An 18,176-nucleotide genomic window follows, 5' to 3' on the forward strand; every position below is an offset into this window, starting at 1 on the left:
AAGCCTTTAGATCAGAGTTGTTCTTATTACAGTAATATTTGGACGGTTGTGTCATCGTGTAAGTCTTGGTGACAAGCCTTTAGATCAGAGTTGTTCTTATTACAGTAATATTTGGACGGTTGTGTCATCGTGTAAGTCTTGGTGACAAGCCTTTAGATCAGAGTTGTTCTTATTACAGTAATATTTGGACGGTTGTGTCATCGTGTAAGTCTTGGTGACAAGCCTTTAGATCAGAGTTGTTCTTATTACAGTAATATTTGGACGGTTGTGTCATCGTGTAAGTCTTGGTGACAAGCCTTTAGATCAGAGTTGTTCTTATTACAGTAATATTTGGACGGTTGTGTCATCGTGTAAGTCTTGGTGACAAGCCTTTAGATCAGAGTTGTTCTTATTACAGTAATATTTGGACGGTTGTGTCATCGTGTAAGTCTTGGTGACAAGCCTTTAGATCAGAGTTGTTCTTATTACAGTAATATTTGGACGGTTGTGTCATCGTGTAAGTCTTGGTGACAAGCCTTTAGATCAGAGTTGTTCTTATTACAGTAATATTTGGACGGTTGTGTCATCGTGTAAGTCTTGGTGACAAGCCTTTAGATCAGAGTTGTTCTTATTACAGTAATATTTGGACGGTTGTGTCATCGTGTAAGTCTTGGTGACAAGCCTTTAGATCAGAGTTGTTCTTATTACAGTAATATTTGGACGGTTGTGTCATCGTGTAAGTCTTGGTGACAAGCCTTTAGATCAGAGTTGTTCTTATTACAGTAATATTTGGACGGTTGTGTCATCGTGTAAGTCTTGGTGACAAGCCTTTAGATCAGAGTTGTTCTTATTACAGTAATATATTTGGACGGTTGTGTCATCGTGTAAGTCTTGGTGACAAGCCTTTAGATCAGAGTTGTTCTTATTACAGTAATATTTGGACGGTTGTGTCATCGTGTAAGTCTTGGTGACAAGCCTTTAGATCAGAGTTGTTCTTATTACAGTAATATTTGGACGGTTGTGTCATCGTGTAAGTCTTGGTGACAAGCCTTTAGATCAGAGTTGTTCTTATTACAGTAATATTTGGACGGTTGTGTCATCGTGTAAGTCTTGGTGACAAGCCTTTAGATCAGAGTTGTTCTTATTACAGTAATATTTGGACGGTTGTGTCATCGTGTAAGTCTTGGTGACAAGCCTTTAGATCAGAGTTGTTCTTATTACAGTAATATTTGGACGGTTGTGTCATCGTGTAAGTCTTGGTGACAAGCCTTTAGATCACTACAAAATAGAATTTGATTTTGTTCCAGAATAATGTAAGCTAATTAAATATGATTCCTTTTTACCATAACATTGAATAACAATTGTGAAATAGTAGCTCTACTAGATAATTATGGCTTATTTTGTCCATTCCAAATATAAGCCGACGACTTCCAGATTTTAAAAATACATGCATTACATTTTTAGAAAGACCTGACCCATAATAACAAAAGCTGAGTCTGGCGCTGTCAAAGTATAGAGCATGTTCGATGTCTTCTGCTGCCAGATATGTAGTTCGCGCCAAAACAGACGCAGTGTCTTTTGTCGCATTCGATTCAGTTTCAGTGTTTTTCATTTTCAACTGGTACGATACTCGCCAAACACTAAAATCGATGGTCCTCCAACGGACTACCTTTGTAAACTCTTGGTCGCCCTTATCCAATAATATATAGAGGTTATTACCAGAGTGTTTTTCGGTATCGTCAATATCATATATTAGGAATAAAAATTGTACTATGCGAGCCTCAGGCGATCATAATACATTATTTTTGTTCCTAATATATGATATTGACGATACCGAAATACACGAGGGTAATAATCTCTTTATCATATAAGCTCAAGCTTAATGCAACGTGTTTTTGTAAACTGTACACGCAACTTTAATTCCAGTCCGCCATTACTAGATATTCAAATGACGTAAGAATATGTGGCGCGGTGTGTTTTTTTAATGGAAATGACGTCAAACTTGAATGACGTCATTTTGGATGTCTTAAATTGCCATTGAAATGTTTTTATTTGATGACTATGAATGCATACGTCAATCATGGAGTGTCACCCAAGTACGTTTGCTTAAATGTCAATAAACCTAGTGCCGAGACCTCGACTAATTTACATCTAATTTGCAAAGTTATCAAATTCTTAAAATATGTGATCTGAAAAATATCACATACTTTGATTGCACTGAAAATGTAAGATATATGATAAATATATATAAGAATTGTTTCTCATTTTTTTAGGAATTTATCGATGTATAAAGTCACAAATGGTATAAAATCGCGTATTAAATAAGTATTGAATCAACAAAAACAGTGTATATATCTTTATTATAACTTCTTTTTAAAAAATGAAACAATTTCATGTGCAGATTTGTCTTGTGTTTTTCTATCGCAAAGTGACCTTGATATTAACTTTTGTTTACATGTAGTGACTGTTGGTGTTGTGCGGTTATTTCGATCTTGGTCTTCCGTGATGACGTATTTTTATGAGGTTTATGGAAGGATAACGCTTGGTTTTTTAGTGACGTCAGCCAATCAGAATACAGTAAATCGTATAAATTCGGAAAGTTTGTAATTATATATATCGTTCCAGCCCGTGCTCCACAACTGGTGTAACAAATGCCGTGGTATGTACTATCCTGTCTGTGGGATGGTGCATATAAAAGATCCCTTGCTGCTAATCGAAAAGAGTAGCCCATGAAGTGGCGACAGCCAGTTTACTCTCTCAATATCTGTGTGGTCCTTAACCATGTCTGACGCCATATAACCGTAAATACAATGTGTTGAGTGCGTCGTTAAATAAAACATTTCCATAATTGACGTATGCATTCATAGACATCAAGTAACATTTCAATGGTAATTTTACACTGAAAGCTGTCCAGCGTTCTGAAAAAGATACCGCGCCACATATCCTTACGTCATTTGAATATATAGTAATGGTGGACTGGAATTAAAGTTACGTGTACAATTTACAAAAACAAGTTGTATTAAGCTTGAAATTATATGATAAAGAGATTATAACCCTCGTGTGCTTCGGTATCGTCAATATCATATATTAGGAATAAAAATAATGTATTATGTTCGCCAGAGGCTCGCATAATACATTTTCTATTCCTAATATATGATATTCCTTTTTATATTCACTGGAGTTAGCGCCTTTTTGTTACTTAAGTCATATACTCGTATGGTTTAGAAATTATATCGCATCATATTTCAAACATTACACAAGATTGCTACAGAGTATGATTCTTATCGTTAAATAAATCCTTGAAAGGAATATTGATTATAGATTGAAGTAAGTGTAGAAAAAAAAAAAGGTATTTAATAAATACAGAACTTCACATACGTTGTTTACGCCTCCTGTTTATTACACTTGTTTATTTTGCACAAGAACTTTTAAAATAAACTCGTTCGATAAATAGGAACCAAAAAGAACGTATCTGAAGTTCATACATGCATATAAAATTTAACATGAAAAGAGAAGCGGAGATGGAAATGGCGTGGAAAATGCATTTAATAATACTTTTAGTCGCTATAAAAGGATCTATTGATGAGAAGAATTCGATAACAGCGACACATGCAAGGACATTGTCTTGACGATTAATTGATCTCCAGGAAATACTGTATGGGTATAGAATAATATATATATTGTTCCATTTCAAAGAGTTCGCCGAAAGAACAAAGTCTCAGAGAAGGATATGGTGGGCGGCTGCCTGTTTTCGCAGCTACAGTGGTCACGGGGTGAAGCTTATCACAAAGAATTTCAACATCAATTGTCGTATAAAGTATATATTTAATCAAACTCGGTTCAATTATTCATCAAGTACTTTGTTGAGTGTGGTTCTATATTAGTTGGCGATTAACACTTGAATGTATGATCACATTTGACGAAAACGGTTAAACGAAGCAAGAGGTAGAAAAGGGTTCAAGCTATTATCATTTTATGTAGCATTTCAAACACCATGCTTGAATACTCATCATCGATAGTTCAAGTGTGTTTGCTTGTCTAACAATATCCGGACACATTGATTAAGTAGACATCATCTGTTGGATGTCAAACATTTGTATGGAAGTATCTTGTCCGGCAGTTATAACACGTGCACTTCACAGTAAACCGGCTACATTTGTTCTTTCCATTAGCAGCAACGGATATTTCTCACAGAAAGGGCAGCACAGACCACGGACTATGATATACCAGTCGTGGGAAAACTGGTTTAGACGGTGAAAAACAAAATGGTTTCTCCTGGAACGTTCAACCCAAGACCAAAGTGCATCAGCCGAACGTTTTACCTACCAAGCTAAACCCAAACCTCTCAGAATTTGAACGAGAAACCGTAAATCCGTGATCAATAACGTATCTCTGCACAAAACAGACTTGAAAGGGAATTTGGCAAAAGAGTGGTTGATTTCATCGCAAAACATATACCACACGTCTGGATAATACACAGAGGATTCCAAACAGTGTTGTCTTTTTTTTCTGAAAAAAAAATCACTTTGATAAGTTCAAGGTAATTTGTGCCCTGGACAGGAGCCCAATCAGTTAGAGGTGTCGTTCAGTATTGAAAGAAGGAAGATCCACCGTTGCTCTTGAAAACAGTCGATCCGTCTTTTTTTCTTTCTTTCTTTCTTTCTTTCATTATCTTTCTTTCTACAATGAAATCTTTTCAAACAGTGCTCTTGATTTCTGGAGTTCTTACACTGGTGACTGGATTTTCACTTAATGGCATTCAAGGACGATCTCATCGTCTGGAGGGGTCAAAGTTCGCTACTGAGATTGTGAAGAATTTTCTACAGTGTAAGAGTCTGTGTGATCGCCGATCTCTGTGTAAATCTGTCAACTACAACACGAGAACACGAGAGTGTACGTCAAACTTCCGTGACGTCACGACGTCTACAACATCCTTGCAGTATGACGTACCAGCAATAGTGTATGCAGAAAAACCTCTAATGCCACAGGTAATAAGTTGTTAGTCATTAGCAGTAATTAAAGATGTTTCACCATATTTTAATAGTATATTATATGCTGTGTGTCTTTATGTGTGTGTGTGTGTGTGTGTGTGTCTCTCTCTCTCTCTCTCTCTCTCTCTCTCTCTCTCTCTCTCTCTCTCTCTCTCTCTCTCTCTCTCTCTCTCTCTCTCTCTCTCTCTCTCTCTCTCTCATAGGCGCGGGACGTAGCCCAGTAGTAAAGCGCACGCTTGGTCTAGTAGTCGGTAGGCCCATTGGGCTATTTCCCATTCCAACCAGAACACCACAAATGTTATATCAGGTCAAACTGTTTATTTCTGAGATAACGGGTAGCATATATGACAACCCTAGTTTCGCACAAAATTTGAGTCCTTTGTTTACAGGTATCCCATGCATGTTTCAAGCACAGGGCTACCTGACACAGTAGTACAAGATGAAATAAAATTGCATACATTTTTTGCCCAGTTTACAACCAACACACTCAGATTAATTTTATCACCAATCACAGGACTTGTGGTGTTAACTTCTCTTTGAAAACGTCAGTGCACCTCTAACTTTGATCCAGCCGGAAGTTATTTGGTTTAGTACTACCATATTCACAAGCACTTCTGTTATTTCAAGCTAGTAGTGCTGTCTTTGTTATTACTGTTTTCTTCTTCAGAATGCCGGTGTTTGTGAACGCAACTTATGTGAAGACACACAAGTCTGTACTCAGGTGGATTCGCGACAGAACTGCTTCACTGAAGGTATCAATACCCGAAATGTAACTCATATCTGTGACGTCACACTATTGTTCTAGGTGTAGATTACATTATTTGTCAGGAATGGAGAGTTGTGAAGATATTCCCCCACTTAAAATACACCAATAAACATGTATATATGTAAGTGTATGTTGTATGGTTACATGTGCACAGGCTAGCACTCACGACACTTATTTTTCAAGAACCCACACCTCCTCACTTTTAAAACAAAGTATGGGAACCTGACATATTAATATTAATATCAACTATTAGACCGAACATACGTTTGATCGCAGACATCCTAGTAAAGAACGTTCAGGTCTGTTTATCAACACACAGAAGTACATTCCATAGTTTGCACGTGCATCACGCAGTTGCCTCGTATACGTGTGTGGGGTGTCATTCTCGATTTTGACAATTTCCAGGAAGGTCGATTAATCACTGTGGAACATTATTTCTGCCAATTTCTTTCATTCTGTTGATCATACATTTGTTAATGTTTTGTTTTTAGTCATTTTTATTGTTTGAATTTGCGATTTACTGATAAAAAACGTCAACTTTCAAATTTCACTTCTGACCCCAATCGTCCTTCCAGAGAATTTTTCGATATCGTCAATATTATATATTAGGAATATAAATTGTACTGTGCGAATTATTGGAATTATAGGTGTGTGTGTGTCTGTGTGTGTGTGTTTGTGTGTGTGTGTGCGTGCGTGTGTGTGTGTGTCTCTGCGTGTGTGTCTGTGTGTGTCTGTGTGTGTGTGTGTGTGTCTGTCTGTGTGTGTGTGTGTCTGTGTGTGCGTGTGTGTGTGTGTGCATGTGTGTGTGTATGTGTGTGTGTGCGTCTGTGTGTGTGTGTGTGTGTGTCTGTGTGTGTCTGTGTCTGTGTGTGTGTGTGTCTGTGTGTGTTTGTGTGTGTGTGTCTGTGTGTGTGTGCCCCCCAAAAATTGCCTTTGATTCACTCCTAAGTCAGTGACGTCATGTGAAGAGAACGAAACAAAAATTACGTCATACTTTTACTTATTACAAGCATTTTCATCGAATATCGTAAGTAATACTTAGGTTTTTAATATTTGTAGGGTTTCTTTAATAAAAACACAATAAAATTGCTTACATATACTCCTAATAAGTGTAGTATTAGAATAAAGATAATATCACTCTGTTTCCATTGTTAACTATAAGGATTTATCACAGTGTTTGGATTTAGGGACACGACTTCGTCCCGTCCCTAAATCCAAATTTTGTGATAAATCCTTATATCACATCACATCACATCACATTATATATTATATTATAGAAATTAGTTGCGGTGAACCCCCTGATGTTCCAAACACCAGAAAGACTGCGAGTGGAACCTTCCTTAATTCGGTGGCAATCTACAGCTGCAGCGTTGGTTACATGGTGTTTAACGGAACACCAACGTCGACATGTGACGTCACACGAAGATGGAGCCAGACTAACTTGTCATGTATTGGTAACTAGGCCTATAACTTGTATTGGTAACTAGGCCCATAACTTTTATTTGTAACTTGGCCTATAACTTGTATTGGTAACTAGGCCTATAACGTTTATTGCTAACTAGGCCCATAACTTGTATTGGTAACTAGGCCCATAACTTGTATTGGTAACTAGCCCTATAACTTGTATTGGTAACTAGCCCTATAACTTGTATTGGTAGCTAGGTCCATAACTTTTATTGGTAACTAGGCCTATAACTTTTATTGGTAACTAGGCATATAACTTTTATTGGTAACTAGGCCTATAACTTGTATTGGTAACTAGGCCTATAACTTGTATTGGTAACTAGGCTTATAACTTGTATTGGTAACAAGTGTTCTAGCTAGGATTTTGATGGGGCAGGGCGCTAATTTAATTGTAGGGAATTTTTAACGCGAAAATCTTATTTTTGAGGCAAGTGCTGGATATCATCGATTTTTTTACATTCATAAATATCATATATGTAAGAATATCTATGCTGGTTTTAATTTACAAAACGTTTTTGGAGGGAGGGGGACAATCAATTTCTAAACCCAAATTTATTATTCTTAAATTTGGATTTTTGATGAAACAGTACATTCATCGCCGTATGCAATATTATTGTACTGATGTACTAAATATAGACACTATTAAAACAATCTCGTCCCAGCATGTGCAACACGACTGGAATGTGCCGTGGTATGTGCTATCCTGTCTGTGGGATGGTGTATATAAACGATGAAACTAATGGAAAAAAGTAGCGGGTTTTTCTCTAAGACTAAATTTCAAAATTACCAAATGTTTGACATCCAATAGCCGATGATTAATAAATCAATATGCTCTAGTGGTGTCGTTAAATAAAATCAAACTTTAACTATTAAAATGTTTTACAAAAGGTTAGATCACCTAAACAAAATCGTCTTCTTTGTTTTATTATATATAGTATTTATACCATTTAATATCATGCCCAAATGTAATTTAAAATAAATAAATGAAATAATTAAAAGAAATCAAGAAATGAAAAAAAGAGAATGATTAGAAATAAATAAAAAGAAATAAAGAAATAAAAGAACAAACAAATAAAAAAATTGACATAAGGATATATTTGTAACAAGTTGCTCACTGCATTTAAAAATGGCTATTATTGCATGTCAAGGTCTAGATAGATTTCATTAAATAGCTTTAAATTTCGCATTTGATGTTCTGTCAAAGTTTATCATGATGGTCTACTTTCAACTAGGTGTTTGCTAGGTGGTGTGTGGTTATGTGCGTGACGGTGTGAGGATTACTTCGCATTCAAGCTTTGTAAGACTGCCTGTCCGCTCGTCTGCAGTAATATCGACTAACAATAGAAAACAAAAAAAATATCACGTTACTGCTGTCGGCTTTCACAACTGTGGCCAAACAATGTATTGTCAAACGTTTTTTATTTGGGAATTCAGACTCGTAACAACACTGTACACGCTTTGAGAGGAAAGCAAGATTTTGTATTTTTGTTTGACAATGAATTAGGGCAGGGCGGCGATAATCTGGGGCGGTGCGGAACAAACACGGCAGGGCGGCACAAAACGGGAGCAGGGCGCAGCGCCCCTCTATTTATTGCTAGCTAGAACACTGGTAACTAGGGCTATAACTTGTATTCGTACCTAGGGCTATAATCTTGTATTTGTAATTAGGGTTATAAACTTGCATTGGTAACTAGGCCCATAACTTTTATTGGTAACTAGGCCTATAACTTGTATTGGTAACTAGGCCTATAACTTGTATTGGTAACTAGGCCCATAACTTGTATTGGAAACTAGGCCCATAACATGTATTGGTAACTAGGCCCATAACTTGTATTGGTAACTAGGCCCATAACTTGTATTGGTAACTAGGCCTATAAATTATATTGGTAACTAGGCCTATAACTTGTATTGGTAACTAGGCCCATAACTTTTATTGGTAACTAGGCCTATAACTTGTATTGGTAATTAGGCCTATAACTTGTATTGGTAATTAGGCCTATAACTTGTATTGGTAATTACTATATTATATGTATTAATAATTATATTATATAATATTATATTGCCCTATAACTTGTATTGGTAACTAGGCCCATAACTTGTATTGGTAACTAGGCCTATAACTTGTATTGGTAACTAGGACCGGAACTTTTAAATGGGGAATAGGCCTATAACTTGTATTGGTAATTAGGCCTATAACTTGTATTGGTAACTAGGCCCATAACTTGTATTGGTAACTAGGCCCATAACATGTATTGGTAACTAGGCCTCAACGTAAATGAATATTGGTAACTAGGCCGATTTAACAAAGTGTTGTTATGACTTGTATTGGTAACTAGGCCTATAAAAGAATTGGTAACTAGGCCTATAACTTGTATTGGTAACTAGGCCTATAACTTGTATTGGTAACTAGGCCTATAACTTGTATTGGTATACTAGGCCTATAACTTGTATTGGTAACTAGGCCTATAACTTGTAACCCCCTAATGTACTAGGCCCATAACTTGTATTGGTAACTAGGCCTATAACTTGGTTGGTAACTAGGCTGCTATAACTTGTATTGGTAACTGGAGGCCTATAGTATTGGTAACTAGGCCTATAATTTGGTAACTAGGGCTATATCCTTGAATTGGTAACTAGGGTTATAAACTTGTACTGGTAACTTTGCCTATAACTTGTATTGGTAACTAGGCCTATAAACGTGTATTTGTAACTAAGACCAAAACAACTTGTATTGGTAACTAGGGCTATAAACCTGTATTGGTAACTAGGCCTATAACTTGTATTGGTAACTAGGCCCATAACTTGTATTGGTAACTAGGCCTATAACTTGTATTGGTAACTAGGCCCATAACTTGTATTGGTAACTAGGCCTATAACTTGTGTTGGTAACTAGGGCTATAACTTGTATTGGTAACTAGGCCTATAGCTTATATTGGTAACTAGGGCTATAACTTGTATTGGTACCTAGGGCTATAATCTTGTATTTGTAATTAGGGTTATAAACTTGTATTGGTAACTAGGCCCATACCTTTTCTTGGTAACTAGGCCTATAACTTGTATTGGTAACTAGGCCTATAGCTTGTATTGGTGACTAGGCCTATAGCTTGTATTGGTAACTAGGCATATAACTTGTATTGGTAACTAGGCCTATAACTTGTATTGGTAACTAGGCCTATAACTTGTAGTGGTAACTAGGCCCATAACTTGTATTGGTAACTAGGCCTATAACTTTTATTCGTAACTAGGCCTATAATTTGTATTGGTAAATAGGCCTATAGCTTGTATTGGTAACTAGGCCCATAACTTTTATTGGTAACTAGGCATATAACTTGTATTCGTAACTAGGCCTATAACTTGTATTGGTAACTAGCCCTATAACTTGTATTGGTAACTAGGCCCATAACTTTTATTGGTAACTAGGCCTACAGCTTCTATTGGTAACTAGGCTTATAACTTGTATTGGTAACTAGGGCTATAACTTGTATTGGTACCTAGGGCTATAATCTTGTATTTGTAATTAGGGTTATAAACTTGCATTGGTAACTAGGCCTATAACTTGTATTGGTAACTAGGCCTATAACTTGTATTGGTAACTAGGCCCATAACTTTTATTGGTAACTAGGCCCATAACTTGTATTGGTAACTAGGCCCATAACTTGTATTGGTAACTAGGCCTATAACTTGTATTGGTAACTAGGCCTATAACTTGTATTGGTAACTAGGCCCATAACTTGTATTGGTAACTAGTCCTATAACTTGTATTGGTAACTAGGCCCATAATTTTTATTGGTAACTAGGGCTGTCAACTTGTATTGGTACCTAGGGCTATAATCTTGTATTGGTACTTAGGGTTATAAACTTGCATTGGTAACTAGGCCTATAACTTGTATTGGTAACTAGGCCTATCACTTTCATTGGTAACTAGGCCTATAACTTGTATTCGTAACTAGCCCTATAAACGCGTATTGGCAACTAGGCCTGAGAAATTGTATTGGTAACAAGAGTCTTAAACTTGTATTGGTAACAAGAGTTATAAGCTTGTATTGGTAACAAGAGTTATAAACTTTTTATTGGTAACTAGATCTATAAACGTATATTGATAATTATGCCTGTATTTGTAATTAGGCCTATATCCTGTATTCGTAACTAGGCATATACGCTTGTATTAGTTACTAGACGTAGAAATTTGTATTGGTAACTAGGCCTGTAAACGTGTGTTTGTAATTAGGGCACAAAAACCTTGTATTGATAACTAGGGCTACAAACTTGTATTTGTAACAAGGGCTATAAACGTGTACTGGTAACTAGGCCTATAAACTTGAATTAGTAACTAGGCCTATAAACGTCTATTGGTAACTATGCATATAACACTTATTGATAACTGGGCCTATAACTAATATTGGTAACTAGGCCTATAAACTTTATAAACATCATAGTATATTATTATATTATGCTATGCTATGGTATACTATGCTATGCTATGCTATGCTATGCTATTCTATGCTATGCTATGCTATGCTATGCTATGCTATGCTATGCTATATTATATTATATTATATTATATTATATTATAATTATATTATATTATATTATATTATATTATATTATATTATATTATATTATATTATATTATATTATATTATATTATATTATATTATATTATATTATATATTATTATTATATTATATTATATTATATATTATATTATAGAAATTAATTGTGGTGAACCCCCTGATATTCCAAACACCAGTAATTCGGTGACAATCTACAGCTGCAGCGTGGGTTACGTCGTGTTTAACGGAACAACAACGTCGACATGTGATGTCACACAGAGATGGAGGCAGACCAACTTGTCATGTATTGGTAACTAGGCCTATAACTTGTATTGGTAATTAGGCCTATAACTTGAATTGGTAATTAGGGTTATAAACCTGAATTGGTAACTATGCCTATAACATGTATTGGTAACTAGGCCTGTAACTTGTATTGGTAACTAGGCCTATAACTTGCATTGGTAACTAGGGCTATAAACGTGTATTGGGCAATAGGGCAAAACAAACGTGTATTGGTAATTACGGCTATAAACTTGTACTGGTAAATAAGACTCTAAACGTGTATTGGTAACTAGGGCATATATTATATTATATTATATTATATTATATTATATTATATTATATTATATTATATTATAGAAATCAATTGCGGTGAACCCCCTGATATTCCAAACACCAGTAAGACTGCGAATGGAACCGTCCTTAATTCGGTGGCAATCTACAGCTGCAGCGTTGGTTACGTCGTGTTTAATGGAACAACAACGTCGATATGTGACGTCACTCGAAGATGGAGCCAGACTAATTTGTCATGTATAGGTAACTAGGTCTATAGCTTGTATTGGTAACTAGGCCTATAATAAACATTTCTTTCTTTGGTAACAAGGGCTATAGACTTGCATTGGTAACAAGGACTATAAACATTGTACTGGTAACACGAGTAGAGAATTCTATTTATCTTAAGACACTTCTAAAATAACATTTTAATTCAGTTTTTACTAAATCACAGTACTAAAGTCGCCGCCATCGCTAATATGACGTCATCACGATTGGCACAAATTAGTTTGATGTCACGCATTTTAACTAAACCTTTGAAAACGTTACGCTCAGGTACACGGGTCTTGTTGTATTGTAAGCAAATGACCCATCCACAGCAACACATTACCTTGATCTCTTACAAATTTGCATACCATTATTAACCGGGATAATACACCAAAAATATCACATGGGTTTATGACATGGATATTATAGGTAAGTTATGTCATGTCATGTCATATTATATTATATTATATTATATTATATAATATATTATATTATATTATATTATATTATATTACATACCTATTCAATTTTACTATAGTGATAAAGGCCTTTTGAAACCGTGTAATAAATTTATCCTGTATCGCACATATGTGCACTCTGGACCGGAACTTTTAAATGGGGAATTCCCTTTTTCTTTTTACTGCAGTTAGTGCCTTTTATTTACTGACGTCATATATGATTTACAAATGACGTCATATCGTATTTAAAACATTACACAAGGATGCCGCAGAGTATGAATCTCAACGTTAAATGAATCCATGAAAGGAGTTTTGATCATAGATTTAACAAAGTGTTGTTATGACGTTAAATTTAAAACCGTTTTTGTAAAACATAAAAGAAGGTATGTAAATAAATACAGAACTTCACGTACGTTGTTTTCGCTTCCTATTTATTGTACTCGTTATTAACGTATTTGAAGTTCTGTATATATTATATTATATTATATTGTATTATATTATTATATTATAGAAATTAAATGTGGTGAACCCCCTAATGTTCCAAACACCAGTAAGACTATGAATGGAACCGTCCTTAACTCGGTGGCAATCTATAGCTGCAGTGTAGGTAACGTCATGTTTAACGGAACAACAACCTCGACATGTGACGTCACACAAAGATGGAGCCAGACTAACTTGTCATGTATTGGTAACTAGGCCTACAATTTATATTGGTAACTAGGGCTATATCCTTGAATTGGTAACTAGGGTTATAAACTTGTACTGGTAACTTTGCCTATAACTTGTATTGGTAACTAGGCCTATAAACGTGTATTTGTAACTAAGACCAAAACAACTTGTATTGGTAACTAGGGCTATAAACCTGTATTGGTAACTAGGCATATAAATTTGTATTGGTAAACTAGGCCTATAAATTTGTATTGGTAACTAGGCCTAGAAACGTGTATTTGTAACTAAGGCAAAAACTACTTGTATTGGTAACTAGGGCTATAAACTTGTAGTGGTAACTAGGCATATAAATTTGAATTGGTAATTATGTCTATAAACTTGTGTTGGTAACTAGGGCTATACACTTGTATTAGTAACTAGGCCTATACAATCGTATCGGTAGCTAGGCATATAACCCTATATTTGCAACTAGGCATTAGTTTGTTTACTAGTTGAATGCATGTTTTGATGGATAGTGTGCTGATTTAATATTGGAAGAATGATTACCTTTTTAACTGATGGGATATTGTAGTTGACTGTGGCGTCCTAACTGTATCCAATGGCGTCTTTAATAATGAGTCCACCACTTTGGGCAGCAATGGATCAGTGGAGTGTGACGCAGACTTTCGGTTTTTTGGGAACAGTAGCTCAGTGAGGTGTGACGCTACAGGACAGTGGAACGGTCTGGGTGGAGACTGCAGACAGGTGGAATGGAGGAATGAGGTGATCTTCTTCTGGCGTCTTTTTCTCTTCTTCTTCTTCTTCTTCTTCTTTTTCTTCTTCTTCTTCTTCTTTTGCTTCTTATTCTTCTGCTTCTGCTTCTGCTTCTAGCTTTTTCCTCACGAGACCATAGTTAGAAGATACTCGATCTTCTCATCCTCTTTCTTGTTCTTCGTCTTTTCTTGTTCTTCTTCTTTGTTTTCTTATTCGTCGTCTTCCTTTTTCCTTCTGTTTCTTCTTCCTCTCCGTCTTTTTCTTCTTCTTCATCATTTTCTTATTATTCTTCTTCGTCTCCTTTTTCTTCTTCTTCTTCTTCTGCTTCTTCTGTCTCCTCTTCTTCTCTTTCTTCTTCTTATTATCATTGTTCTTCTCCTTATACTTCTCTTTTTTCTTCGTCCTCTTCTTTTTTCTTTTCTTATTCTTCTTCTTTTTCCTTGTATTCATTTCCTCTTATTCTGTTTCTTCTCTTCTCTGACTTCTTTTTCTTCCTCTTTTTCTTCTTTCTCTTCCTCTTCTTTGCTTTCTTCTTCTTCTTCGTCTTATTTTTGTCTTCTTCTTCTCCTTCTTCTTTTCCTTTTCTTCTTTTCCTTCTTCTTCTTCTTTTCCTCTTCTTTTGGGGGAGGAATATAGCCCAGTGGTAAACACTCGTCCGATGTGCGGTTGGTCTAGGGTCGATCCCCGTCGTTCCAGCCAGTGCACCACGACTGGTGTATCATAGGCCGTGGTGTGTGCTATCCTATCTAGACTATATTTCAGAATTACCAAATGTTTGACATTTAATAGCCGGTGATTAATAAATCAATGTGCTCTAGTTGTGTCGTTAAACAAAACAAACTTTAAATTTCTTCTTTTTCTTCTTCGTTCTTCTCTTTTCTTTCTTCTTTTTTATCTTTTTCTTCTTTTTACAATTACGAATCCGTATACTTTATATTAAACAGGTTTTACATTAAAGAGGTTTTTACATTAAACATGTTTTTACATTAAAGAGGTTTTCTTCGTATTTTATTTCAGAATCCTAAGTTCACAGCTTTTCTACCGGAACCTATCAAAGATGGTTGGGAAATGATACTGCGTGCAACACCAACAAGTGACGCCAAGCGGTACGAATCGAGTTTTCTTACATCTGGTTTCCATCAAATATGGGGCGGGATGTAGCCCAGTGGTACATCGCTCGCTCGATGTGTGGTCGGTGTGGGATCGATCCCCGTCGGTGGGCCCATTGGGCTATTTCTCGTTCCATCCAGTGCACCACAACTGGCATATCAAAGGCCGTGGTATGTACTACCCTGTCAGTGGGATGGTGCATATAAAAGATCCCTTGTTGCTAATCGAAAAGAGTAGCCCATGAAGTGGCGACAGCGGGTTTCCTCTTTCAATACATGTGTGGTTCTTAACCATATATCTGACGCCATATAACCGTAAATAAAATGTGTTGAGTGCGTCGTTAAATAAAACATTTCTTTCTTTCCATAAAATGTGACGCAGACTGATGCATGCTGACAGACTGTAAAGTCGAACTGAGCCGAGTTCAGCCAGACCGAGCATAGACTGGTTTATGCGCTTCACGTTAAACAGAATGACCACTTCGGGATATAGTCAAAATAGTTTGCAAACGGCTGGCTAACCTGAGGGCTAGCCTGGCGCTTATAACGTTTTTAGAGTCTAGACGTGAACGTCATGGCAACGCCATACAAATTATACGTGTGTGACGTCATTAAAGATTGAGTCTGGACTCAACGTTTTATAAGCACGGGCCCTGGCATACGTTCAGCCGTTTTTCGTTAAGGTAGAAGACCACAGTTATTTGTGAATCTTCAGCTGAGATTTATGCATACCAGCCCACCTATGGTTTAAAAATAAAGAAAGATACCGTCATAATTATAAAGAGGACTTATTTGAAATAGTTTTAGCAATGTTCACACACATACAAATCACACCCAAGCGGGAATTGGCGGATATTACACATATACTTGTGGAAACTTTTCCATCAAACCTTACAAAAACCTTTATTTGAATAAAGGTTTAGCTATTCAAGTTTTCACGAAATCAGCTTGTTTGAAAATTACCCAAAATGATCACATCCCACTTTTGTCACAAGGAAAACCCGGTGTATTAATACCAAGCCTCACTACAACTAAACCGTTTGCACTGTTGGTAACAGCTTAGGTATTTACTTCAGGTTCCAAATAATTAGCCTTCAAACATGGATTCTGTCCTGGACCAGACCACTGGCTATCCAGAGGCCGGGCCCGGGCTGGACATGCCTGAAACCTTAGTGGTATAGGGGCATGTTAAAAGGGTACTCTATCTCTCTCTCTCTCTCTCTCTCTCTCTCTCTCTCTCTCTCTCTCTCTCTCTCTCTCTCTCTCTCTCTCTCTCTCTCTCTCTCTCTCTCTCTCTCTCTCTCAAACATGGATCTGTGCAAAACCAACAAGCGAACTATTTGTGCGTACACAATGGTACACAAGGGAGCTAACTGTATACTTTTACCTAAACGTTTGCAAACTAAATGCATGAATGAATGTTTAACGACACCCCAGCACAAAAATACACATCGCCTATTGGGTGTCACAAATGGTAAGTATATGAAAATATTATTTATATATATTTATATAAAACCACAGTGTAAGGAGCTGTGGGTAAAAAGTACAATACAACACATAAAATCAAGGTAAGTATATTTTAAAACTTTCTTAGAAGTCAAAGTGTTTTTAAAACTTTACGATTAATTCTGGTCATTCAGTAGCTGTTTTAACGTAACAACCAGTCTAGCAGGCGTTAAAAACGAAAGGTCCAGATTTTCAAAGCCATCTTAGCGTTACGATATCCTAAATCCGTTGTAGGCTGTGGCATTTGTCGCTGTGACGTCATAGCTTACGACGGTTTTACTACATCGTAGAGCTAAGATAAACCTCGGTAAACCTCGGTAAACCTCGGCCCTCATAAAAACACTTTTTGTCCCTCGTGTTGGAATTTCCTTATCTATACCTCACAACGGTGATAGATTCTATTAATCTATACCTCACAACGGTGATAGATTCTGTTCATCTATACCTCACAACGGTGATAGATTCTGTTCATCTATACCTCACAACGGTGATAGATTCTGTTAATCTATACCTCACAACGGTGATAGATTCTGTTAATCTATACCTCACAACGGTGATAGATTCTGTTAATCTATACCTCACAATGGTGATAGATTCTATTATTCTATACCTCACAACGGTGATAGATTCTGTTAATCTATACCTCACAACGGTGATAGATTCTGTTAATCTATACCTCACAACGGTGATAGATTCTGTTCATCTATACCTCACAACGGTGATAGATTCTATTATTCTATACCTCACAACGGTGATAGATTCTGTTCATCTATACCTCACAACGGTGATAGATTCTATTATTCTATACCTCACAACGGTGATAGATTCTGTTCATCTATACCTCACAACGGTGATAGATTCTGTTATTCTATACCTCACAACGGTGATAGATTCTGTTAATCTATACCTCACAACGGTGATAGATTCTGTTCATCTATACCTCACAACGGTGATAGATTCTATTATTCTATACCTCACAACGGTGATAGATTCTGTTCATCTATACCTCACAACGGTGATAGATTCTATTATTCTATACCTCACAACGGTGATAGATTCTATTATTCTATACCTCACAACGGTGATAGATTCTGTTCATCTATACCTCA

At 36.3% G+C, this 18,176-nt stretch overlaps 1 protein-coding gene across 1 annotated transcript in view; it reads left to right on the forward strand.

The window, feature by feature from the left end:
* The first annotated feature begins 4,664 nt into the window (after nt 1-4,664).
* LOC121373183 (sushi, von Willebrand factor type A, EGF and pentraxin domain-containing protein 1-like) overlaps nt 4,665-18,176 on the forward strand; it is a 28,799-nt gene continuing 15,287 nt past the window's right edge. The window contains exons 1-8 of the mRNA XM_041499639.1: nt 4,665-4,967; nt 5,638-5,722; nt 7,014-7,190; nt 11,911-12,063; nt 12,393-12,569; nt 13,542-13,718; nt 14,271-14,461; nt 15,470-15,558. Coding sequence (XP_041355573.1) covers nt 4,665-4,967; nt 5,638-5,722; nt 7,014-7,190; nt 11,911-12,063; nt 12,393-12,569; nt 13,542-13,718; nt 14,271-14,461; nt 15,470-15,558 — 1,352 coding nt within the window. The remainder of the gene's footprint in view (nt 4,968-5,637; nt 5,723-7,013; nt 7,191-11,910; nt 12,064-12,392; nt 12,570-13,541; nt 13,719-14,270; nt 14,462-15,469; nt 15,559-18,176) is intronic.

Source organism: Gigantopelta aegis, chromosome 5, assembly GCF_016097555.1.
Source record: "Gigantopelta aegis isolate Gae_Host chromosome 5, Gae_host_genome, whole genome shotgun sequence".
Taxonomy (NCBI): Eukaryota; Metazoa; Mollusca; class Gastropoda; order Neomphalida; family Peltospiridae; genus Gigantopelta; species Gigantopelta aegis.